This window comes from Cricetulus griseus, chromosome 4 (genome assembly GCF_003668045.3).
Source record: "Cricetulus griseus strain 17A/GY chromosome 4, alternate assembly CriGri-PICRH-1.0, whole genome shotgun sequence".
In the NCBI taxonomy this organism is placed as follows: Eukaryota; Metazoa; Chordata; class Mammalia; order Rodentia; family Cricetidae; genus Cricetulus; species Cricetulus griseus.
The window spans coordinates 81,464,944-81,491,951 of record NC_048597.1 but is presented as its reverse complement, the minus strand read 5'-3'; the positions used below and the strand labels follow the sequence as shown (position 1 = coordinate 81,491,951).

The following is a 27,008-nucleotide window of genomic DNA, read 5'->3' as shown; positions in this document are numbered from 1 at the left end:
GCTCATGGGTAGAGCACAGGAAAGAGCCTGGATAGGCCACGGCCTCTAAAGCTTTGCCCATCAATGGAGGGGGATTCTCCATGGCTCCTCAGCTGTCCAGTACAGGGTTCTGGACACCATCTTCACAGAAGGAATGCTGTGTTCTGAGAACAGTCAACAGACAACCCTCTCCCCTGTGAGACATGTTCCGTTGTTTGTTTTTGCAATCCTCCTGTCTCAGCCCTTAGGGTGGTGGGATTTGGGTGTGTACTACATGCCTTGCTCAATAATTAGTTCTCTCTGGTTAAAGGTTGTGAGGGACAGTGCAGTTTAAGGATCTGAGATCTATGGCCTGACCCGAAAATGAACTAACCTAATGAAGATGGATGTGTTTCTCTGCTAACAACAGAAAGAATACTAAGGAAAACAAGAACAAAAACAAAGCACGTTTGCACACTTGGGATTTTTAATTTTTTTAGCAGACAATACACACTTCCCTTACCCTTTAAGTTAGTGTGACAATCTTCCAACATAAACTACTTAAAGAGAAGCTTTGGTCAAAAATGGAATGAGATAGCAAAATCAAAACGAAACGAAAGGAAAAAAAAAAAAGAAACCCCTATCTTGAAAACCCACACTCTCCCCACAACATCCACACGAACACACGCTAGTTGCTTGATAGTGTGACAGTGTTTCCATGGGCTGGCGATCCTCATCACCATATGAACGAATGGTAGAGTGAGCGAAGCCCTGTCCGTTCCCCATGCTGGATGGCAGAGGCTCCCTCGGCTTCACATTATCCGGAGGCCCTGGATGGAAGACTCCAGGGTCTTGAGAAAAGCAGAACATTGGTCAGTCCCGAGGACTGGCTGCTGGCTACCCCTGCAGTGCCACCCTGTTACACCCCTCCCTGATAGGTACACATGCCCACCTTCCTCACCCTGCATGCTCCAGACCTTGGCTCCCAGGCTGGTTCCCCAGGCCTGGATGTCTCTGTCCCTAGTAGGCTCACACCACCTCACTTTTGTTTGTTTGTTTGTTTTTGAGACAGGGTTTCTCTGTATAGCAACCCTGGCTGTCCTGGAACTTGCTCTGTAGACCAGGCTAGCCTCAAACTTACAGAAATCCACTTTCCTCTGACTCCCAAGTGCTAGGATTAAAGATATGCATCACTATGCACTTTTTTTTTTTTAAAGATTCACTTATTCATGTGTATAATGTTTGCCTGAATGTATATATGTGTATCACATGTGTGCCTGGGGTCTGTGGAGGTCAGAAGAAGGCCCTGAATGCTGGGACTGGAGTTATACTTAGTTGTGAGCTGCCATGAGGGTGCTGGGAAATGAACCCTGAGTCCTAGGCAAGTGATCTTAACTGCTGAGCCATCACTCCAGACCCCTATACTATTCTTGCTCTACCACACATACCATGTGTGGTTGTGTGTGTGATCCATCTTGTCAGCTCCTTGCATTATTTTGTGAGAGCGTGGGGGGTGGGGAGCAGGGTCTTATTCTCTAGCACAGACTGGTGTCAAATTCACAGCACTCCTACCTCAGCTCCCCAAGTGTAGGTATTACAGGAGTGAGCTCCATGCCCAGTGGTATTTATTAAGTGAATTGGTATAAACTATAAAAATATATCTACACAAAAAATGTAGGCTGCTTCAACAACATTCAAGTCTTCTTGAGAACAAATACCATCTAAGAGACATTAACCACCACTGGGAATGGTGGTCCCCTCATGCTTAAAGATTCTGGGGCCACCTTTTCTGCCATACACTGCAGCTGACACTATTTCAAGAAGGAAGAAATGTTTCTTTTAGGAAGAGTCTGGGCACAAGCAAGACTTGGCAGAAACAGTACAAACACTTGGAAATCAAGGACTTGGGTAGTTCAGTGGAAGAGAATTCTCCTAACAAGTGTGAGATCCTGGGTTCCATTTCCAGTGCTGCATAAACCAGTACCAAGAAGAAATACCTTGAAATCCCAAATTGTCATGGCTCCATCGATGCCAGTAGTGCAAAATTTTCGACAATCTTGCTTGTCCACCTCATAAATAGACACCTGACTAAAAGAAAAGCAAAATCAAGAGATTGTGAGGTGTGTGGTGGAAGTGAGCCCAACCCTCCTCACCTACTGAAGGTCCGCCCAAGGACATGAGTTCTCTTTTCACTCTTTTTTTTTTTTTTTTAAAGATTTTATTTATTTATTATGTATACAAGTCTTCTGCCTGCATGCCAGCAGAGGGTACCAGATCTCATTCAAGGTGGTTGGGAGCCACCATATGGTTGCCAGGAATTGAACTCAGGACCTCTGGAAGGGCAGTCAGTGCTCTTAACCTCTGAGCCATCTCTCCAGCCCTCTTTTCACTCTTGAATCATGTCCATCAGCCTTGGGCCCATCAGCTGGAGTCAGAAAATATCCCAAAGACAGTTGGGCTATATAGTAAGTTCCAGATTCATCAGGGTTACATCGCAAGACCCTGTCTCAAAACTGGGGGTGAGGGCCCTCACTAGCTTGAGATGTTATCTCAGTTGGCAGGGTGCCTGCCTAGAATACATGAGGTCCTGGTTGCATCCCTGTTATCATACCACCTGTGTGTGTTGGTACGTGCCTATAGTTGTGTACCCTAGCACTTGGAAGGTAGAGGCAGAAAATAAGTTTAAGGCCGTCCTCAGTAACAGCAATGCTCTGGTCACCCATTCGACCCCCCCCCCCTCCAGACTATTTAGTGAGTCTGAAACCAACCTAAGCTACATGAAATCCTATGTCAAAAACAGAGGATGGGAGGCATGGTGGCACAGGCCTTTAATCCTAGCACTGGGGAGGTAGAGACAGTCAGATACGTGAATTATAGGCCAGCCTGGTCTACATAGCAAGCTCCAGGCCAGCCAAGGTGCTATATGTGTGTGTGTGTGTGTGTGTGTGTGTGTGTGTGATGTTTTGTTACCATATGTCAGGTAAAGACCAAGTGATCAGAAGAAGGAGAGACCATGGCCTCATAGCATGTGATAGGTACAACAGGGCAGGGGCTCAGTAGTGATGCAGATGGAAAGAATTGTTTTGTATTTTTAGATACAGTTGTGACTAGAGCATGACTGAAGCCAATTGGTCCCTAACAAGCCCTTTCAAACCAACCTGCCAGGTAGGACTCCTTGCATTTGAAATTTCGTCTTTTTAGGGGCTGCTGCAGTGGCTTGGTTGTGGAGCACTTGCCTCGCAAGCCTTAGGTTCTGGGTTCAATCCTAAGTCCCAAACGCCAGAGAATGAATAAATAAAATGACTCATTACAATGCCAGTGGCAGGCAGCCACTCCTCCAGATTCTATCAGAGCCCAGCAGATAAAGAACAACCTGATGATAATCATGTGGAAAGCATCCAAGACTTCGGACAGTTTCCTCTTTCTCATCTCAGATGTCCAGACTAGAGCCTGGCCCTCTAAGGAAGGCGACAGCAAGCTACAGCAGAGACACTTCTGTACAGCCTGTGAACTGAGGATGACTTTTACACATATCACTAGATTTTCATCTAATTTATTGTGTGTGTGTAGGTCAGAAGACCACTTTTGGGAGTCGGTTCTCTCCATGTAGCTTCTGGGAGCACATCAGTCTTGTCAGGCTAAGCAGCAAGTGCCTTTATCCACTGAGCCATCTTGCTGGCACTTTACCAATACTCTTGCCTCAGCCTCCCATGAACTGGGACTGCAGGCCTGTGCCACCATGCCCAGCATGAACCTACCTCCTACACACACTGGTAAACTACTAGCTGGCTAGGCCTTCTCTGACAGCAGCCACACTCCTCCTTCTGCATGCCTGGTGCCAAATGCACCTTAAAAGGCAACAATGATGAGGTGGTGACAGCTCATTTTTTGCTGTTGAGACAGGGCTTCACCATGGAGCTTTGGCTGGTCTGGAACTCACTATATAGGCTATGTAGATCAGGCTAGCCTTGAATTCACAGATTCACACCCTCCTCTGCTTCCTGACTGGTGGCATTAAAGGTCTGTGCCACCACATCCAGCCAACTCCCTTTATCACAAGTTGAAAATAAGACCTTAGGTGGGACCTAAGACCTTAGCAGGCTTACTACTGCTCTCATTCCCTCAGGGATGCTGGGGCCTGTAACACAGAAGGGTTCTGTAAGGAAATGACAAGGAGTGGGCACCTTAGCCAGCCACTTCTCTACAGAAGCCCAGTGCCCTGGCTTCAGGCCCCAGGCAGCTGGTGGCACCTACGTGATGCTATTCTGGTGCAGTGTCTCCAAGGCTGTGTTGCGGTCCTCAGTGGTGGCTCTCTTGTCCATGTTTCGGAAGCGTTCCATGGCAGACATGTTGCGCTGGATGCTTTGTTTTGGGACGTCTAGCTTGGACACAAAGGTCAAACAGCCACGGTCGTCATAGTTAAAGAGCATCGGGCAGCAGTCGTGGCCCTGAAATGGAAGGTCAGTCACCCAGAGGGCCCCCTGCCCAGCTACCAACCCTCAGCAGAGTGCTCCCCCTGTGGCCTCTCCCAGCCACTGTTTCTCTGAAGGGATGTGCTCCTGGGCCTGTCAAAGAGCCCGCATTATTACTGGCATAGAGTTGCACGTGGCATACTGCAAGGATGGCAGATACTTACAGCAGCCACAACGCTGTTTTCTGAAACGAAGGACACACTCAGCAGTGGCAGGAACTCGGTTTTCAGAGTTGAAACCCTGAACACAAGAACACTTGTTACACTGGGGGAACAGCAGCCCACGGCTTCTTCATAGGCAGGGGACAACAAAGGCCCCATTCTCACAATGGCTTCTGCTGTACTAGCCAACACTTCTCTAAAAAGAGCCCCTTGACCTCTCCTTGCAGGAATCTCAAGCATGAGGTGACCCTGAAGTGACCTTCAGAAACTGAGGCCTTGAGGCTGGGAATATAACACATGCAAGGCCCTGGTTTGACCCTAGTACCCTCTATCAATCAATCAAATAAGAGTAAAGGACTGGCTCTCTCTAGCCTGTGCCCTGCCCATTGCTAAGGCATCACTATTCATGGCCCCCAAGGAGTCCTTCCTTTCTGCCTTTGTCCCAATGAGCTGGCTCAGTTCCTCTTGTCCATGCAATCCTCGAATCTTGACTCTGACTGTCACCTCAATCTACAATGGCTTTTCCTCTCTTACCTGCCATGCCTCTTCCCATTGCTACTGCTGGTGAGCAAGTTCCAGTGCTGGCAATACAGAGACACTTGCTGGCAGCCATGCCCTGTGAGTCACCGCTATGAGATGAATCTTAGTCTCAGCCAGCTCACACTCAACAGCTGTGTGTGCGTGCATGCGTGCGTGCATGTGTGTGTGTGTACATACAGATGTGAATAACCAGTTGTGGCAGAAAAACACCTAATGATAAATTAAATGCACCTCATTTTATGCCATTTTCTTAATGTGACTGTGAATGCTGGTGTATGTAGAGGCCAGGGCAGGACACCTGATGTCCTGCTCTGTCACTCTCCTTCTGTCTGAGTCCCTAGAAAGGCTCTCTCACTGAACCAGAATCTCAGTGTTCTGGCTTACAGGCTGGCCAGCAAGCTCCCAGAGTCTGCCTGTCTCTGCCCCTTAATGCTGTGGTCACAGGCACATGGTCATGCCTGACTTTTACATGGGTGTTGGGGATTAAACTCAGGTCTTGTAAGATAACTCTTACCCACTGAGCCACCTCCCCAGACTACAGGATGCATTTTTGAACTCTAACTGCTGGCAGGCAGTTGGCATACCCCTATGATACTAGCATTTGGGAGGCAGAGGTGGGTGGACCTGGAGTACCAACACAGTCTGAGCTCCATAGTGAGCTTGAGGACAGCCTGAGCTTAGAGAGATCCTGTCTCCAAACACATCCACATACTCCATCCAAACAGCTAACTGCCTCTGTCTCAAGAGGCCCCTTAATCAAGCAGCTATAGAATTAAAGGACTAACAGTATCCAAAGCTCATGTTGTGGCATGTTTATGCTAGAGAAGGGGAGGGGTGGAGCAGACAGAGCTGTAACAGGCAGCTTACTAGTGAGAATAAGTGCAGACACACAATAGTAGCAAGTGCTGAGAACTGTAAGCACTTCAATGGCCAGTACAGAAGCAGCACTGCCATTAAATACCAGTGAGAGTAAAAAGGAAGATGAGCGTGTGAAGTGCAGGACACAGCCCTATTGTGCCTAAAAGGACTAAATACAGACGTGTGTGTGTTTTTGTGGTGTGTGGTGTGTGGTGTGTGGTGTGTGGGGTGTGTGTGTGTGTGTGTGTGTGTGTGTGTGTGTGTGTGTGTGTGTGTGTGTGTGTGTGTATGTGTGGAATAATAGGACAACTTGTGGCAATAAGTCTCTTCCACCATGAAGTGGATTCTGGGGATCAACCTCAGGTCATCAGTCACCTTTACCCACTGAGCCATCTCCCCAGTTTCACATCTTACTATGTAGCCCAGGCTGGCCCCAAACCCATGACCCTCCTGCCTCAGCTTCCTAATTGCTGGAATTACAGGCTAGCACCACCATGCCTGACTTATAAAACTACATTTACTAGGGAGGCTAAGGCAGGAAATCATAAGATTAACATCAGCCCAGTTATATAGTGAGTTCCAGATAGTATTTTTGTTTTGTTTTGTTTTGTTTTGTTTTTCCAGACAGGGTTCCTCTGTAGCTTTGGAGGCTGTCCTGGAACTCACTCTGTAGACCAGGCTGGCCTCAAACTCACAGAGATTCACCTTCCTCTGCCTCCCGAGTGCTGGGATTAAAGACATGTGCCAACCACCACCGCCCAGCTCAGACAGTATTGTTTACAAGGGTGACCTTTCACGAAAGAATTTCTATAGTAAATTCAGCTTAGAAGGGAAAATATCACCTCTGCAATGTCATGTTTTGAGCCTTTCACCATGACACACAGTGGCCAGTCTGAAGACACCATTATAATAATGAACTTTCCTCAGCTACCCATGGAGAAGGGCTCACAGCAAAGAGCAAAGATTCCTAAGAGGAGGACTTCAGGCTTCTTCCTTTCTACCAAGCAAACTTTTACTCCCATATCTGATAGTGCTTCCAGGCTGAGAGGGTGACATACTCATGAATGAGTCATTGCAATTCAGGTTCTTCCAGGAGGCTTCCCAAATAGCATGAAGGCAACATTGTTCTCTGACTGTGTAGAGTAAGAATGGATTGCTTTTCTAATTTCTGGGTGGTGTAAGAGAAAGGAATTCAAGGTGTGTGCATGCCAGGCAGGTGCAATAGCATCAGTCCTGGTTTTCTGACACAGGGTTCTTGGTATGTATCCAAGGCTGACCTTGAACTCATGATCCTCCTGCCTCTACCTCCTGGGTGCTACAACCAGGTTAGTGGGTAACACTGATATCAGGAAACAGTTACAGACTTATTAGTGCTGTCCTCCAAGCCTAACAACCATCATCTTCACCAAAGAAGCTGTGACTATTTTCCAGAGACCCTCAAGGTCAGGCCTGTTGACACTGCCTAGCAGGAGGGGGCAGAGCTACTGAATCCTCACCTGCTCTATCCTGTGCCTCTCAGCTAGCTGTATATCCTGTGCCCTAACTGCAGGTGATCTAGGGAGAGGCTAGAGTGTATTGAGTGTGGAGGGTTAAGTGAAGCGGAGAAGGGGGAGAGGATCCCATCTATGCAATGCCTCTATGGATAAGCTATCATCCATGGCAGGTGAGACTGTCCAATGTTGTGTCTGCTTTGGGGTCACCCATACTCTGTGCCTGAGCCCAGGAAACTCACTGCCTGGGAAGCTGGACCTCAGTGGGATCACCCTTTGGTTATCATGGGCACACTGCCTCAGGTGAGCAGGTGCTTGTTCACCCCTCCCCCAGGAAAGGCTCACAAGACACAGAATAGCCTGGCTTTTCCAAAAGCACCCTGTTGACAGCACACCAGGAAGGTCTTCAAAGGGACACTTCCAGGGCTTCCACCAAGGCTGCTTCCGGAAGAAGTACCAACTCCGTAAAGTCTCCCACAGGTATTAAACACCAATCTGGAACTTTAAAGGCAGCTGCAGCTCTTGAAGTGTTCGAAAGACACCAGGGAAAGAAAGCAGCCTTAGTGTACTGCTGAGGGCTTCCACCCAATGTCAAATACTCACTGCACGCTTTTCGAGGCATCGGCAACAGACACGGTGCTGTCATGGCTGACCCAGGCCAGGCGGTTCCCACTGGCAGAGAAGCTGACCCCATGCACCCATCCACCAGTGCCACTGCCACCAAACTCAGACATCAGCTGACCAAAAGGCATCTTGCTGCCCCAAGGTGTGCTGGCTGGTTTCTCATCCACCTCTTTGATGTAGGCAGAAAACACTCTGTTGTTCAAAACATAAGAAATGAAGAAAAAAAAGCAGATGAAATTTGGTGAATATCTACATTCATTCATTCATTCATTCATTCATTCATTCATTCTGTCTATCTATCTATCTATCTATCTATCTATCTATCTATCTATCTACAATGTGGAACAGAGGGGTCGGCCAGAAAATGAACAAAGCATGATGGGCAAGCATCTCCAGACAGAAGGGTTGGGGGTCTTATAACCACATGGGAGGAGGTGCCGCTGTCAGATTGTATTCACACTGGAGCACCCTTTTCTATCTCCTACAGCACCATCCTCAGTATACACTCCAAGAGGCCCATAGTCAGTGGCAGGAGAGGAAACTGCTGCTACCCAAAACAAGCCAGATATCAACTCACTTAAAGACAGATGAGTTGCTAAACTGAGCAGTGCACACCTTTAATCTCAACACTCAGGCAGCAGAGGCAGGACGACATCTTTGCGTTCAAGGCCAGTCAGGATTACATAGGAAGATTATGTCTCCCAAAAAGGGGCGGAGGGAGTTGGGGAGCCAGAGAGATGGCCAATCAGTGAAATGCATGCTGAACAACCATGAGGAAAGTTTGGATCCTCATCACCCTGGTTATGGCAGCATGCATTTGTACCCCAAGCACTGAGCAGGGCAGAGACAGACCCCAGAGGCTTACTAGACAGGCAGTCTAGCTGAAACAAAAAACACAGTTCAGTGAGAGGCCTTGTCTCAAAAAATAAGGAGGAGAGGACAGTAAGTAAGGCTGACTCTCATCTCCACACATGCACCCATCACACAGAGATAAATAAAAAGTGGCTCTGTCACAGTCTTTTTCCAACTCCCTGTCTCTAGTTCCCCACAGCTGTATATAATGTGCTTTAGAGACAAAGAAGAGCAGGAATCTGCTTTCCAGTCTCTCCTGACCCTTCCTGTCTTTAGAAAACATCTGAGCATGTGTGGTACCTGCCCCAAACTCCAGCCCTTAGGAGGCTAAGGCAGAAGACCAGAAGTCCAAGGTAACCTAGCTAGGAGGAGGAAACTGAACCTCAAGACTTCCTAAAAGAATTCTGGTCCCCTAAGACCAACTCCAGATGACAGTGGCAGCTGAGGCTCTAGAAGTGTGAAAGGTGTGAACTTGCCCTGTGTTGTAAGCACCCGCCAACACATCCAGACAGTGCCATCTTTTCTTGTTTTCCAAGGGAGCTAGGATGACTGCAAAGAAATAACAGATCACAAACTCCTAACATAAAGCCCCAAGACTACCATAACTCCATCTTATTTTTTTATTTTTTTGTTTTTTGTTTTTTTCGAGGAGACAGGGTTTCTCTCTGGCTTTGGAGGCTGTCCTGGAACTAGCTCTTGTAGACCAGGCTGGTCTCGAACTTACAGAGATCCGCCTGCCTCTGCCCATCTTATTTTTTCTTCTTAGTTTTTTCTTTATTTGCAGCGCTAAGGATTGAACCCTGGGCTTTACCACATGCCAGGCAAGTACTCTACCACTGAGCCATGCCTCCAGGTCCTCACACTGGAGAATTCCAGTCAAACACTTTGCTGTTAAACCATACTTCCAAGCTCCCCACTGAGGGATTCTAGGCAAGCACTCTACCACTGAGTCACACCAGCTCTGTTTTTTGTTTTGTAATTAAACCCCGAATTCCTAAATATAAATCTCTGGCCAAGTTTTCTGGAAATTTTTCACATAGGTACCAAACATGGATGTGTCTCAACTCTACTGCCAGAGAGTCAACACAAAACAGTAATATTTGCTTTTCTTTTTGCTAAGGGGAAAAGGCCCCAATGAAGAACAACTTTTAATCTCTTTTATCGGGGGTGGGGGGTGGGGGTTCCAGTGTTCTGAGGCATGATTTCTCTGTGTAACAGCACTGGCTATCCTGGAACTCACTCTATAGACCAGGCTAACCTTGAACTCACAAAGATCTTCCTGCCTCTGCCTCTGCCTCCCAAGTGCTGGGACTAAAGGTGTGTACCACCACTGCCTGGCAAAGAACAACATTTAAAAAGCAATTCCATGGTATGATTATTAAATCTCTTAGCAGCATGGCTGTGTTCCCTGTAGCCTTGGGTCGATGAGAAATAAAACACTTTAACTGTAAGGACAGTGCAGTAACAGCTCAGCAGTATACCATTCAGGAGCCTTTGGTTAATCTCAGGTTCACTCTGTAGTCTGCAGTCTATGGCCTGGGATACAAAATGAGGAACTGAAATTGTGGTCAAGAAAGACAGGCTGGCAGGCATGAAGGTACATGCTTGTAATTCCAGCACAATGGGGAAGGCGAGGGAGGATGGTGAGCTCCAGACCAACCTGGGCTATATGAGTCCATGTTTCAAACTTCTTCTATCAAAAACTGAGGAATGGGGGTGGGGTGCTAGAGAGATGGCTCAGAGGTTAAGAGCACTGGCTGCTCTTCCAGAGGCCCTGAGTTCAATTCCCAGCAACCACATGGTGTCTCACAGCCATCTGTAATGAGATCTGGTGCCCTCTTCTGGCCTGTAGGCATACATGCAGGCAGAACATTGTATACATAATAAATAATTCTTAAAACAACACAACACCCCAGGAATGGGACTGGAGAGACAGTTCAGTGGTGAAAAGTACTTGCAGTTCTCACAGAGGACTGGAGTTGGGTTCCCAGCACCTGTATCAGGGGCTCACACTGCCTGTAACTAACTCCTGGGGAATTTTTCATCCTTTCTTGGCCTTTGCCAGACACACATACATACATGCACATGGATAAATAAAATGAATCTATCTTTAAAAATGAGAAAAAAACAGGCTGAAAGAGAGAGACAGACAGATAGGCACAGAACAGGTTACTCCTGCCCTTGGAACTCCTGACACTCTGCCTAAAGAGCCCTGGCCTGGATGACTTGCTGTGCCAGCTGACATGCTATAGCCCCTGCTGACCCCGGGGCCAACTCCATCATATCCATTACTACTTGTTCCTTTAATCGCTGTGCATCAGTTCACTAGCTCACTTGCTTTCCTCCCTCCTTCTTTCCCTCCCTCCCTTTCTCTTTCTCTTGAGATGGGGTCTCAAACAGACTACGCTGGCCTCAAAATCACTATGTAGCCAAGAATGACCATGAACTTCTGATCTCCCTGCCTCTACATCCAGAGTGCTAGGGTTACAGGCATGCAGCATCATGCCTGGCTTACACAGTGTTGGGGGATGGGACCCAGGGTCTTGTACAAGCTACACAGGTACTCTGCCTGCTGAGCCACACCCCCACCCCAGCTCCCTTTCCAGCCCACAAGTTCCCTTCATTATTGAGTCCTTCACAGTGCTATATTATAGAGCCTTACAAAGAAAGGAAGCCCATGGACACCTGTCAAAGCAGCTCGAGTCTCAGGGCTCCCTTATCCCTACCTGCACTTGAAGTCACATGAGCCTGCAGCCAGCAAAACGTTGTTGGGATGCCAGTCCAAGCTGAGGACCGTGGAGCGAATCGGCTTCTTAATGTGCTTGCTCACCCACCTAAGAAAAACAAAAAACAAAAAACAAAAAATTAGTTTCCACTGTCCTCACAAAAATCCCAATAAACCCACTTCAAATCAAATAGCTAAACTACATGTTTATAAATACAGTTTAAATTCTGGAATCCATAAGAAATGTTAGTTACATTTATTGAACCAAGTCCCATAAATACAATTATTTTTAATGTTCTAATGATTTATCTGATGTCCTTTGATGTCCACCTGAGTCCTTTTCTGTGGGCTACCTACAATGCACAGCTGCTCCTGATGAAGGGTGGTCCATATGCTTGCTCTCTTAGACAAGAGCTTCCTATACATGGTTCAGACTGATCTTTAACTTGCTACATAGCCCAGACTGGTCTCAAATTCCTGAATGCTAGGATCACAGGTGTGTACACCACCCCTGGCCTGATGAAACTTCACTGAATATACAGCTTATTTTCAAAGACCACATCTGAGACTGCAGTAAGGTTTAATTTATCTACACAGGAGGCAATCTCTCAATGAACACAAACAGTAAACAGTTACTGTGGTTGAAGCTCAGCCAGGAGGAAATGTTTCTTATAGAAATGAAGAAAAGTCAGGGGCTAGAAAGGGAAGGATGGAAATGAAGAGACTGAAGGAGACAATGAAGGGTGGGAGGAAATAACAGAAAAAAGGAAGTAGGGGAATAAGGAAGGGAAGGAAAAGAGGAAAAGAAGATTAAAAAATGTGGGAAATAAGTTGTGTGCACAGGATGAACATTTATCCAGGGAGGAGGAATTCAGAGAGAAACCATTTTCTGGCCTAGAAAGGGGCCACTGCAGCTAAGCACAGAACCTCAACAGGGTCCTCCCAAGAGCACAGACATCCAAGCATGAACTATACAGAGAGAAATAAGAGAAGGCACAGCGATGCTCACCAGTCATTTTCAGACTCAAAGTAACAAACAGAGATGAGCCGGGCCCCACTCCCCACAGCAAACTTGTTCTCCAGTGGGGACCACTTCACAAAAGTGGCAGCTCGGTTAATTCTCAGGATCACTAGGGTGGGCTTCCAGATGCCATCTTTCTGACTCCAGACGTAGGCATTGCGGTCTGCCCCACAAGTGACGATGCGGTCGCTCTTAGGGGCCCAGTCAATACCTGCAAGTGAAGTACAGATCACTTGCTGCACCTGGCCAATGACAAGTGACTGAGCTATTGGCAGAGAGACCTGGGCAAGGGTAACAGTAGGCTTGTTGGTTTCCTCCCACGCTTGTCTCATCTGTAGCTATCACCTCACATAAAAGGCTGTTTCTCTCCCAAGTGTCTGGGAGGACTTAGGATCCTTAAGAAGCCAGCTAGAACAGAACTGGGGATTTCTGTGCTTTCTTTTGGGCCTGGGTATGAAGAAGCCCAGGTGGGCCTTGAATTCACTATGAAGCTGAGGATACTTTTAAACTCCTGATCCTTCTGCCTCTGCCTCCTAGTGTTGGATTACAGGCGCCTCTGTGTCTAGCTATTGCTGCTGCTTTTTTTTTTTTTATCACTTAAGATTTCTATAATAAAATAGTTTTGGTTGGGTTTGCTCTGTTTTTGCATATGTCTTTGCACACGTTCCCACATGCCCATGGAGGCTCAAAGTTGTCAGCGGGTATTTTTCTTGATCATTCTCCACCTTTATTTATTGAGGCAGGATCTCACTGAACTCAAAGCTCACCAGTTCCTGCTAGTCTAACTACCTAGCTTGTGCTGGAGATCCCCGACGCTTTCCTTCAGAAAGCTAGGATTATGGGCAGCAGCCTGCTCGGCATTTATGTGGGATCTGAGGATCTGAACTGCAGTCCTCACATTTTATCCACTGAGTTGTCTTCTCAACCCATAAAAACATTTTTAAGAACTAGCTGAGCAGCCATCAGGAGGAAGAGATAGACAGATCTCTATGAGTTCAAGGCCAACTTGGTCTACATAGAGAGTTCCAGGCCATCTAGGGCATGAGACCCTGTCAAAAAAAAAAAAAAAGTAGTGGTGATCAAGTAATTAACACTGAGGAATAAACTCAAAGAATACTCTAGAACTCTGCCATATGCTACACTCTGTTCTATGAAATGCTGACAGGCTTTTCTACATTTTTTTCAGGTGCCCCCCCCCAAATATTTCCTGTCTGAAAACACTGTTAATCCTAGGTCTGCTAGAGGTATAGTTAGACTTCTCCAAGTTCTTCAGATCTAAAAGATGCCATTAGAAAATGGGTCTGAGTTCAAAGGACCTCAAAAGATGTACAAAGAAAATAATAACTAATCATTATATGGCTCTCGTGGCCCAGGTGTTATATAGCACTCTAGTAGTATATAGAGAGCTCCAAACCTGCTCTGCAAATGGGATGAACCAGGAAAGCCAGAGCTAGACTTTGTGAAGTGTGAGCATCAAGGAAATTTGAGGTCGACTGTCTTTGCTGTGGGACACATCTTCCTTTGTGTTGTTTTAGGAGCCAGAATGACTTTCCAAAATACTGAACAACTTAGCCAGGTGCCTCTAATCCCAGGACTCAGGAGGCAGAGACAGGCAGATCTCTGTAGGTTCAAGGCCAGCCTGGTCTACACAGTGACTTCTAAGACAGCCAGGGCTACATAGAGAGACCCTGTCTCAAAAAACACCTAGGAGGGAGGGAGGGAGGGAAGGAGAGAGGGAAGGAGGAGGGAGGGAGGGAGGGAGGGAGGGAGGGGAGCAAACTCAGTGACTCTATGGGGCTTGAAATGCAAAGACCCACTTAACCTGATGAGGCTCTTTACTTACACAGGAGAGTGCTTCATTTGGAAACAGCACACTTAGTTAGCGGCCACATTACCTGTGATGTGTCCGTTGTGTTCCTTCAGCTCATGAGCTTTAGTCCACTGGCTCCCATTCTTCTTGTAGATGTGCACTTCGTGATTATTGGGGCTAAGGGCGATCTCTAGGGAAGGAAATAAGCAGGACTGTTAACTCCATTGTTATTACCTGCAGTGCTGGAGTTTGAATCCAGAGAATCAGGACTGTAAAGATCTTCCACTGAGCTAGGTCCCAGCCTCTTCTCTTTTTTCACAGATAGAGTCTCACTCAGTAAAATTCAGGTAAGTCCTGAATTCCTGCATCAGCTTTCCAAGTGCTGGGATTTCAGGGATGAGCCACCACAACTAGCCAAAATGCAAAATTTTTGGCCATCATGTTGGTATTCAAAAATTTTTGGATCTCTAAACATTTCAATGTATTTTTCCTATTAAGAAAACTCAATCTGAGCCAGTTAGTGGTGACCCACACCTTGAATTCCAACACTCAGGAAAGGCCAGCCTGGTCTGAAGAGGGAGTACCAGGACAGCCAGGGCTACATACAGAAACCCTGTCTCCCCCCCAAAAAAACAAACAAACAAACAAACAATAGCCGGGCATTGGTGGCACATGCTTTAATCCCAGCACTTGGGAGGCAGAGGCAGGCGGATCTCTGTGAGTTCGAGGCCAGCCTGGTCTACAAGAGCGAGTGCTAGGATAGGCTCCAAAGCTACACAGAGAAACCCTGTCTCGGGGAAAAAAAAAACAAAAACAAAAAACAAAAAAACAGAAACCCCGTCTCAAAACATCAAAAAATAGAAGACTCAATCTGAAATTTGAAATCAGACAAAATGACTAGTGCATAGCTCAATGAATATCAGATTTATATATTTTAAAAGGGTAAATTTTATATTTTTTCATAAAACTAAAATATGTAAATTCTAAAAATGCCTACATGTGAGAAGTATCGAAAGTACTAAAAAGGGGGCTAAAGATGTAACTCTATGACAGAGTATTTGTCTAGCATTGGAGAGATACTGGGGTCAATGCTGTTCCATACACATACACACACACACACACACACACACACACACACACACACACACGCACGCACGCACGCATGCACGCGCAAAATTAGGGGCTGGAAATACAGCTCAGTTGCTCAGTTAGTATGTATTTGCCATAACAGCAGGAGGATCTGAGCTTGACGCCCCAAATCAATGTAAAAGCTGGTTGTAGCAGCATATGTCTATAACCTCGGCATGGTGGTGGGGGTGGAGAAGAGGACACATGGAGCTCAAAGGCCTCTGGCAGGCCAGTCTAGCCAAACTGAAGTGCTCCAAGTGCAGTGAGAGACCTGTCTCAAAAAAAACAAAGGGTGGTGAGGAGCAATTAAGGACGATACCTGACATGGACTTCTGGCCTCCACACACCCCACCCCCACCCAAAAGTAGCAGCAAATTCAAAGCACACTTACGGGTACGATCCCTGTTCCAGGCGTGACAGGTGATTGGCTCTAGCAGAAACTGATGCAGAGACATGATTCTTAAGTGTTTTCAAAGGTCAGAAAGCTGTAATGAGCAAGAGGAAAGAAAATACTTTCAATGAGCGTTCAAGCTGTCAGAGGAACCCAAACTATTTGGGGATAGATACAATATTGCTCTCCCACTAAACAAGACTCAATCTCAGTGAAAAACTAATCCCATAACTAGAGCCAGCACTGTAACTATCAGTGTAGAATCTATTCTCAAGGGTCATCAATGGACTCTGAAATCACAGGTTAAAGACTGGGATGGAACAGGTGGGACATTCAGTCTCAAACTACCATTCTACATAGGACTTACCAATTACAAGGAAACACGCCTTTACAATAGAGAAATTGGGTAGTCACCATCTTGACCAAGTGATCAAACCTGCAACTACAAACAGGAGCAGAGCAATCTAACCCAACAGTCCTCCTGGACCATGACCAGCACATAATTTGTCATCTACACCAGGATACTTGTAAGAACAAAACAGATAGTCAAGGTGGAAAGGACTGGGGATATATATGTAGTTTAATGTTATAGTGGTTGCCTAGAATGTGGAAGGCCCTGGGTTCAATCCCCAGTGAAGAAAGAAGGAAAAAGAACAGGGGTTAAACCTACCAAGTGAGGTGGCACACATCCTTAGACTGAGCAGAGGCAAGAGGAACTCAAGGAGTTCAGGCCAGCCTGATCTACATAGAAAGTTCTAGGACAGTCTGGGAAACAGAGAAAGACTCTGCCTTAAAAGAAAACGTCAGTCGGTATAATAAGAAGTTACAGGACCATCCTAGATAAACCTTGGAAGATGATCAACCCAGTTATGAAGCTATGAAGCAAATATGCCCAACATATTTACTCTAAATCCAATTGAGATCTGGATCTCATTTTCAATTTATGGGAAATAAAGGGAGAAGGAGTCCTTAAGTAACACCAAGAAATGAAGTCAAAACTGATGGAGATCTTTGGAGATGCTCAGCGGTTAAAGCGCTCGTTAAACAAGACAGATGACCTGAGCTTCAATCCCCAAACACTCAAGGAAAGCTGGAAACAGAAGCTCATGCCTCTGTGGTCCTAATGATCCTACTGATGGAGGCAGGAGACTCTCCAGAGGGCCTCTGTCTCAAACAGGGTAGAAGGGGAGGACTGACACCCAAGGCTGTCCTTGGCCCATTCCCATGCATGTACACACACATAAACACATACTCACACACACTCTGTTTCTGTCTCTCTTTTTCTCACTAAATTAAAAATCCTAGAGAGGCCCTCTAGAGAACAACTTGCCCGGGTTATTTTACAAGGCAACAAGGGCAGGTACGGTAGTCAACAGCTGCGATCCAAGCACTTGGGCGGCAGAAGGAAGAGTCTGTACCAGATTTCAAAAAGAGCTATGAAAATCAAATTTCATAAAAGACAGTTGATTATAATTGGCATGTTTAAAAATAACCACAGAAGACATGCATTGTGTAACAAATCTGAATTTGAGCTCAATTATTATATAACAGCATGAAATTATCTTAATTTCCTAGCTATGATAATGGTATTGCCTTAGGTAAGATCATGTTGTAGCCACCAGGAGATAAACTAACTGATCATGTGTTTGGGATGGAATGTCCTTTCTTCTCACTATGTAGCCTTGGTTGCCTCGAACTCACTATGTAGATCAGGCTGGCCTCAAGCTCATAGAGAGCCTCCTGCCCCTGCCTCCCAAATGCTGTGTGATTAATGTCTCTTCATTTATGACAGGGTCTTATTATGTAGCCCAGGCTGGCTTCCAATTAACAATTCTCCTGCCTTAGCTTCTTGAATGTTGGAAGAATTGCAGACATGTGCCACCATGTCCAGTGAGATAGGAATTCTGGCACCAGCAGAAAATGAACAGAAGAGACCCTGTAAAGTTGCAAGGCAAACAACAGGTGAACCCAATCAGCAAAACTATGAGTGCCTGTGGCATGGAAAAGAAACACTCTGCTCAAGGAATCCAAAGATGAAAAACTAAAAAGTACCTGATATCTACCTTCAACTGACACTCTACTCAAGAGTGAAGATATTTGGTGGATGTGGTGGTACACACCTGTAAATCCAAGACTTTGGAGGTGGAGACAAAAGGATCAGGAATTCAAAGTCATCCTCAACTACACAGCAAATACAAAGTCAGCCTGAGCTACATGAGACTGTCTCAAAAAGCCAAAAGCTGGGCATTGGTGGCACACCTCTTTAATCCCAGCACTCTGGAGGCAGAGGCAGTCAGATCTCTGTGAGTTCGAGGCCAGCCTGGTCTACAGAGCAAGTTCCAGGACAGGCTCCAAAGCTACAGAGAAACCCTGTCTCAAAAAAAAAAACAAAACAAAAAAAAGTGAAATATTTGTTATTGCAATTTTTACTTTTTTATGTTCTAGAAAGCAAATTGTGACTCAAAGAGCCTTTAATTTGACTTTCATCTTAATTAACTTACTGTTTAAAAAAAGGTTTTAACATTTTAAAATTGTGTGTGTGTGTGTGTGTGTGTGTGTGTGTGTGTGTGTGTGTGTGTGTATTGGGGTAAGTCTGTCTGTCTGAGTTTATATACCCAAGTGCAGTGTCTGCAAGAGCCAGAAGAGGGTGAATCATCTGGAGCTGGAGTTACAGACAGTTATGAGTTGACTGATAATGGTGCTAGGAATCAAATGTGGGTCCTCTGCAAGAGCAGTGTATGTTCTTAAATGCTGAGCCATCCCTCTAGCTCCTTATTTACATTTTTTGGTGCAAAGTAAAGAATTCAGCACTTTGCATATGCTAGGCTTACTTAGAAATTACAAAAAAAAAAATGAATTCACGTGAGACTGCTTAATTTACTTTTAAATACAAACTTTCAACTGGGTATAGAAGTGCATGCCTTTAATCCTGGCACTGGGGAGGCAGAAGCAGTTGGATTTCTATGAGTTCTAGGCCAGCCTGATCTACATAGTGAGTTCTCAGATTCAAGATTACATATAAAGACTCTAACTCTAAACAAATATAAACTAATTTCAAGACAGTATATGCCTGCAATCTCAATACTCAGAAGACAGAGCAGGAGGCTCACTACTGTCAGAATTACACAGAGAAACCTTGTCTCAGAAGTAACAACCAAGGGCTAGTAAGATGGATGACTCAGTGAGTAAAGGTACTTAGTGCCAAGTCTAATGACCTGAGTTCAGTGCCTAGACCCCACATGGTAGGAGAAAACCAAGCTGTACTCTGATCTCCACATATATGCCATGACACATGTGCACTTACACTCATACATACAAAAAAATAACTGGGCATGTCCCAAACAAACAAACAAAACAAAACCTCCAGATGCACACTACATGCAATCTCTCCTTGTCTCTGAAATCTGATATGCTTATTCTAATTTTGTCAAATATTAAACCCAAAACAACATCTTGTTGGGGTAGGGGGAGAGAGAAAGTTCAGTGGTTAGAGCACTTGCTGCTCGCTGGGCAGTGGTAGCACATGCCTTCAATCTCACTACTTCAGAGACAGAGGCAGGAGGATCTCTGTAAATTCAGGGCCAGCCTGGTCTACAGAGGTTCCAAAGCTACAGAGAGATCTTGTCTTGGAAAGAAAAAAAAAAACCCGGATATGTCTGTTGTGGAATATTACTTTAACTATGTAAAGCTGTGTTACATTTGCTTATGCTGCATTGCTTAGTATGTAAAGATAAATTGTATTTGTTTATGCTGCATTTATTTATTTATTTATTTATTTATTTATTTATTTATTTATTGGTTTTTTGAGACAGGGTTTCTCTGTGTAGCTCTAGAGCCTATACTGGCACTCACTCTGGAGACCAGGCAGGCCTCGAACTCACAGAGATCTGCCTGCCTCTGCCTCCTGAGTGCTGGGATTAAAGGCATGCACCACCAACACCTGGCTGCATTTATTTAATTATGTAAAGATATGTTGCTGTTTCACCTTGCTTGCCTAAGGCACCTGATTGGTTTTTAAAAAAGCTGAATGGCCAATAACTAGGCAGTAGAGGGATAGGCGGGGCTAGCTAGAGAGAATAAGTAGGAGTAGGAATCCTGGCTCAAGAGGAGAGTGAACTAGAGAGAAAGAAAGGGAGACGTCAGGGGCCAGCCAGACACAGAGGAAGCAAAAAAGTAGGGCATACAGAATGAAAGAAAGGTAAAAAGCCCTGAAGCAAAACACAGATAAAGAGAAACAAGTTAAATTAAGTTACAAGAGCTAGTGGGACAAGCCCAAGCCAAGGCAGACCATTCATAACTAATAATAAGTCTCCGTGTCATAGTTTGGGGCCTGGCAGTCGAGAAAGCCTGCTACACAGTCTTTCCTTTATAATCATTTGGCTATTTTAAGCCTGAATTTTTTACCATGTAAGGTAAACCTTCATGTATATGTTAGTAATTTTAATCTCTACATTGCAGGTGACATTTAAGCCATGTTTGATCTTAACAAGACTCATGAGGAGAAAAGGGAACACCACAGGTGATGACATTGTACTGCACAGATTTTGCCAGGTACTTAGGAGGCAGAGGCAGAAAGATCTGAGTTCTAGGACCACCAGGACTAAGACCCTGTCTCAAACAAAAACCAGGCTTCTGTTGTCCATGTCTAGCAATGAAGGATGAAGAAATAGGATGACTCCATAGGTTCCCACTCTCTTCAATTACCACTTAGTACTGTCTTTTCTTCCTGTGGTGCTGGTGAGCCAACCTCGGCACTATGCGCACCATGCAAGTGCTCTACCAACTCAACACTAATCCCAACTTTCAAGTGGAGTCATTTTAAAGGATGGTTAGCCATGGGCTCTGGAGACAAGGAGACCTGAGTTAGAATCTTGGCTTTGACACATACATAATGAGATGCTGGGTAAGTCACTTTTCATCTGTAATGTAGGTCTCCAAGTGACACCACACTATTGTGTGTCAGAAGGATTAAATGAGATAGCACATAAAAGCATGTCAATCCAAAACCAGCCCAAAATTGATCTCAGTAGACTAGTTCTGTGGTCTTTTTGGTTGTAAGCCTAGCCTTTAATGGTAGAGCCATCTTGGTAGCTCAGTAAATTACTTCTCTTTCTTCCTCTGACACAAAGCTTGGGGACACCCCTAGAAAGACCCTCTGAACTTGAAAACATTGATATATGTTAGTTTCTTGGCCCCGCTCCACTGGTGCTTGACAAATTCACGTAAGTTGAAATTTCCATTCCCTGTTAGGGTCAATATCAAGTCTGTGATTCATCTAGTTTCGAATCGCTCTCATTACCCAACCCACCCAGCAACTCGAGCTACTCCAACAAGGTCACCACACCCTACCAATGTTCGGACAGGCTTCACTCCAAATTCCAGCTTCATCAGACCATTCTATACTTCCTGTACTCAATTTGTTTTGATGTAACCCTAGATATTTAGATCAAAACACTGTCACCCATCTTCTGAGGGAGTTTGCAATTTCCAGGATCCCCCAGTTGGATACAGCAGATAAACTGGAGAAGGCCCCCAGATATTGTGTGGTAGGAAGTAGCCACCAAGACTCACTCTAACAGGGCAAACACCCCAAACTGGTAACTTCTAGAGACCCAAATTCCTAAGGCCAACATGGAAACAAAAAGATTAAGTGAACCTGACTGAATATGGTGGCATATGCCTTTAATCCCAGCACTCGGAAGGCAGAACCAGGTGGATCTCTGTGAGTTTGAGGCCAGTCTGGTCTACAAAGAGTTTCAGGACAGCCAGAGCTGTTACACAGAGAAAACTCCCTCTTGAAAAACAAACAAACAAAAAAAGATTAAATAAAATTGATAAAAGAGCGTGCAAACTAGGTCATTTCAGTAAATTGGGCAACAAGTAGATAGGAGGGAGACTCCCAAGCCACAGCATGACAACAGATGGCTTTATAATCAGAGATCCTAAGCTACAATTTATTAAGTGCCTACCAGGTTCCCAACAATGTTGAGTATTTGAATGAGGTCAGAAGCATAAATAAATGCTAGTCTTCAAGTCTGAAGAAAGAGAACAAAGGGAAGGAAGGTAGATATTTGTAGAACGTCTAAGAAGCCTTTATTTTCATATTATTTGAACAGCTACTCTGGGCCAGGAATTACTGTAAGCAACTTAAGCAAATAAACTCACTTTGACCTAATAAAAACTAAGTAGACTAAGAATCTACTTATTGTAGCTGGGGAAACCAAGACACCAAGAAGCAACCTTCCCAGGGTCATCCGGAAAAAGTGGCAGAGTCAAATGAGAACTTTGGCGGTCCTACATAAAGGACTCCATGCAGTGAATAGGAGGTGCAACTTTGACTGGGCGCGGGAGGGGGCAAGAACAGAGGAATCTTAAGGTTACTCCAAAGATGGCTTTTCTCTTGTTGGGTAGGGTCCCCCAATAACTGACGGATCACAGGCTGGTCTAATCAACATCCTAGACGTTGAAGAGATGGCAAGCCTTCATGACAAGCCTTCGGGGGAGATCTGCCCGGTCTGAACCAATTTTACAGATTGTGGTAAAATGCTCACAGTAGGGGGGCAAATGGTACTGTGAGGGTGTCGGAGGCCAAGCTGTCGATTCTCTCATCCGAGACGGAGGGCAGCCGGAAAGTGCTCAGAAACGCTCGATCTGTGTGTATGGGGGCACCAGGGACTCAGGGGTCACCATGAAGATCGGAGATGCGGGCCCCCTCAGGTCGAGACCCGGTGCCTAGGTGCCCCGGGCCCGCCGCCCCCGCGTCCCATAGAAGATGCGAGAAATGGAGGCGACCCGGGCCAGGCGCTCGGCCCTGCAGCCCCTTACCTGGGATCTGGGCGGTCCGGAGAGCCGGAGCGAACGATTCGCGGACTCTGGTCAGTCGACGCGAACAGGCTCCGGCGGGCGCGGACGGAGGAGGGAGGCCCAGAAGGAGCGGCTGACAGATCCCGGAAGTGGTCAGGGCGCCTGCGCAGCGCGGCCGCGCAGGTGGCGGGCGCAGGCGCAGAGCTCAGCGCGCGTTGGGAGGCTGTGTCTGAACAGCTGCTGTCACTTCGGTGAGGCCGCCACATGTCAGCGCAAGGGTGTGCCTGTGGAACTGGGTGGGCGTCCTACTCCTTTCTTTAAGGGAGAATAAAAAAGTGTATATATATATATGTACATGTTCCTGAGCCATGGCCCAGGTATGAGGTGTTGGCAGTATCTCAAGGGCTTTTTGTTGTAAATAACTGAGGATTAGGTTCTCTTGCGCCTTGTGGATCTGAAGAGCAATTCAAATCCTAAAAAATACATATTTTTAATTATGTGGATTTCTGTATTAATATGTACATGCAGGTGCCCTTGGAGGCCTGAAGAGGACAGCTGATCATGTTGGAGCTGGAATTGTATGCTCCCCGATGTGGGTGCCGGTAACTGAACTTAGGTCCTCAGCAAGAACAGTACAGTGGTGTAGGCTAAACCATCTCTCCAACCTCTGCAACTAAGTCTGTGTCCTTCATAGAGGTTGGGTCACGGCAAACCACTTTCTGCCTGGAGTGCTGTCTCTGCCGTGTACCCTCTGTAGGAAGTCTCATGTCTACTCTAGAGTCTCCTTGACCTAGGTCAGGATCACCTGTCCTGCACCCAAGATAACACTACAAGAAGGAATGATGGCAATATAGTAAGTCTTTTTGCTGTGTAGATGCAACTTTTAAAGAACTGCCCTGACCCCCACATTCAGTCAGACTGCTGCCCCTGCCCTGGCAGAAATTATGAAGTGGGCAACCCAGCCCTTGTCTTGTGCTCTTGTGGTGGTTTACATATTTGACCCAGTGGACAGTAAACACTGCCTTAAAGGAAATAAGGAAATAGTTTATTCTGAATCAAATATAAGTGAGTATTGCCCAGCAATGCTCAGATTCACTGCCCTAAATGCATGGTCCACTTTGAAACCAGTTGCAATGTTTTTTAGAATTATTATTAGTTTGTCCGTGTGTATGATGTGTATGTGGGTAGCATTCTTATGGAGGCCAGAGGACAACGTTGTGGAGTCAGTTCTCTGCTTTCACCTTTACGTGGGTTCCGGGCATCAAACTCATGTGTTCAGACTTGCTCAGCAAGTGTTTCCCCACCAAGCCATCTCACTGACCTTTTGTGGACTTTTATAGTTGCTGGACAAGAGAGAGCCATAAATCGATGGATTTAGCAGAGTTCCTTTGGTGGGAATGTCAGGTAAGAGGCATATGGCAGGGAGAATCAATCTCTTCCATAGGTTCAATGTAAGAGTACTCTTAGCTTCAGGGTTGGTGGGAGCTAGAGGTCCACTGAGCATAGTAATATACTGTAAAGGGCTTACACAATAAGCCTGAGAATAAAGCTAAGTGTAACAATAAAGATGGGGGCAGGGCAAGTAGCTCAGTTGGCAGAGTGCTTGCCTAGTCTGCACACGAAACCCTGGGTTAGATCCTGAGCCCTGTATAAACCGGATAGGGCACCACATGCCTGTAACCTCAGCACTTCCGTGGCAAAGGCAGAAGATCAAAGCCAGACTAGGCTACATAAAGGGTTTGAGGGAAGTCTAGGCTACATGAGATCCTGTCTCAAAAATGAAGATTTTTAAAAAGGGAAACAGACTTTGTAGGCACTACTGTCCACTTTCGCCTCTTCCTGCAGTCATGCTCAATGCCACCGTGTTCTTCAACATCTCAGCATGTCTCCTTCAATATGTTTGCAGGCAAAGTTCCAAAGACAGCAGAAAACGTTTGTGCTCTGAGCACTGGAGAGAAAGGATTTAGATATAAGGGTCCCTCCTTTCATAGAATTGTTCCAGGATACATGTGCCAAAGTGGTGACTTCACATGCCATAGTGTCATTGGTGGCAGATCTGTTTGTGGGGAGAAATTTGAAGATGAGAACTTCATCCTGAAGAATACGGGTCCTGGCATCTTGTCCATGGCAAATGCTGGACCAAACACAAATGATTCCCAGTTTTGTTTGTTTTTTTTTTCTTTTTTGTTTGGGGTTCTTTTTGTTTGTTTGTTTGTTGGTTGGTTTGTTGGGTTTTTTCCATTTTTCTTTTTCTCCCACAGCCAAAACTGAGTGTGGCTGGATGAAAGATGTGGCCTTTGGAAAGGTGAAAGAAGGCATGAGCATCATGGAAGCCATCCAGCATTTTGGGTCCAGGAATGGCAAGTCCAGTAAGAAGATAACCATTTCCAACTGTGGACAACTCTAATTCTTTTGACTTTCAGGCATCTTACACACCAGACCACTCTTTCTGTAGCACAGGAGAGTCCCCCACACTATCTGCTTGAAATACCCGGTGATCTCCACTCTCATTGAAGTTCTTTGGGTTCCCCTCCAAGCCTATCTGGTTTGCAGAGTGAAGTTTATGATTATGAATAAAAACTAAAAAGGAAAAAAGGGAAATAAAGGCTAGTAAATGGCTACAAAAAGGCCCAAGATGCCCCAAGGTAATTTTATCTTGGAATCTATAACATTTGATCTCTCACACCATGTTCTAGTCAAGCAATGGCAGAACTTTCAGTATAGACAGAAATTTAAGGGATTTCAGCTCACAATCCCTTGATTGTAAGGTGCTGTCTGTGCAGGTGAACTTGCAAAACTCCTGATTTCACATCTGTGCTGAGTTATTTGCCATTAAATAGTCCAGTTGTTCACAGAGCCCTCATGACTTGGACGTCCTTGTTTTTTAATTTGTTGCATGGCTACAGGTTTGTAATGAGTCTTTCTCTGTCCTGCCAGCCAGCTTCCAGATAATGCCATGGAGACTTCGTGTTAATTTTGAAAGCTTGGCCTTAGCTTCGGCTTGTTTCTAATTAGCTCTTATAACTTAAAATAACCCATTTCTATTAGTCTACATGTTGCTTCGTGACCCTGGCTTTTACCTCTCCTGCATGTCCTACTTCCTCTGTGTCTGGCTGGTGACTCCCCCTTTCTTCTTCCCCAGTCCTCTCTGTCCCCAGAAGTCCCATCTAACCTCTTCCTACCTAGCTATTGGTCATTCATCTCTTTATTAAACCAATCAGAGAGACACATCTTCACACAGTATAAAGGAATAGTTCACAACACAGGTTCTGTTATGGGGGAGCAAGGGGATGGAGTAGGAAGATAATTGTAAATTAAATATATCTCCTAAGAGACAACTTGACAATGCAAGAACAGCCTTCATGGAAAACAAGTATTCCTTATGCACCAGTCCCTGAGTGTATACCTCTGGGTACCCATAGCCAAAAATAAGCAAACAAGGGAAAACTTGGCTGTGTTTTATCTAGACTCCAACTCTTTACAAGGGACAGTTTCTTCTTTGAAGAATCTTAGTCTGGATGGATAAAAAAATATACTGTCTACGATAAATGACAGGTGCACACCCGTGTCTGTGTGTTACTTTACCATTGTTGTGATATAAATCGATGACAAAATCCTTAAAGAAGGAAGGTTTATTTCAGCTTGTGGTGTGAAGAGATGTCATTCCTTACTGCAGGGAAGACATGGAAGAGGGAGCTGGAGGCTGCTGGGTACAAGCATGTTCCCTGAATCCCATCCAGGTTGGGAAGCACAGAGATGAAGGATGGTGCTCAGCTCCATTTCTCCTTTTCCTTCAATCCAGAACCCCAGCCACGGATGGTGCCACCACATTCAGACATGCGCAGATATGTGTCTCCAAGGTGATTCTAAATCCATTCGGGTTGACAAAGTGAAGCATCACAATGCTAGTAAATAAGAGCCGTGCAGTAGATAATCTGACTCCATGTTTGTTTGTTTTGGTTTTGTTTGTTTTTGCAGACAGAATTTTACCATGTATACCTGACTAGTCTGGAAGTTGCTGTGTAGCCCAGGCTGGCCCAGAATTCAGAGATCCACCTGCTTGTGCCTTCCAAATGCTGGGATTAAAGGTATTCACCGCCACATCCAGCTTCAATTCCATCTTTTGAGTCACTGTTTATTGTGTTAGCCTAAATAAAGTCTACATTTCATGTTT

General features: G+C 45.5%; 1 protein-coding gene and 1 long non-coding RNA gene across 5 annotated transcripts; one reads left to right on the top strand and one right to left on the bottom strand.

Moving 5' to 3' along the window:
- Positions 1-423: 423 nt before the first annotated feature.
- On the bottom strand, positions 424-23,014 carry Arpc1a (actin related protein 2/3 complex subunit 1A). The gene is made up of 10 exons (XM_027413619.2): positions 22,856-23,014; positions 16,031-16,124; positions 14,597-14,701; positions 12,690-12,912; positions 11,682-11,789; positions 8,083-8,295; positions 4,595-4,670; positions 4,213-4,406; positions 1,956-2,046; positions 424-809 (listed from the first exon to the last, which is right to left on the bottom strand). Exons 2-10 carry the CDS (start codon positions 16,092-16,094, stop codon positions 771-773), a joined length of 1,113 nt encoding a protein of 370 aa, XP_027269420.1. The 5' UTR covers positions 16,095-16,124; positions 22,856-23,014; the 3' UTR covers positions 424-770.
- Positions 22,998-27,008, top strand: LOC118238645. 4 transcript variants are annotated; one of them, XR_004769479.1, is made up of 6 exons: positions 22,998-23,085; positions 23,363-23,687; positions 24,175-24,238; positions 25,096-25,203; positions 26,637-26,694; positions 26,813-27,008. It is a non-coding gene; the product is annotated as an uncharacterized LOC118238645 (long non-coding RNA). The 4 variants fall into 4 exon arrangements; XR_004769478.1 differs by having other exon boundaries at positions 26,511-26,694; XR_004769476.1 differs by lacking the exons at positions 26,637-26,694; positions 26,813-27,008 and having other exon boundaries at positions 25,096-25,690.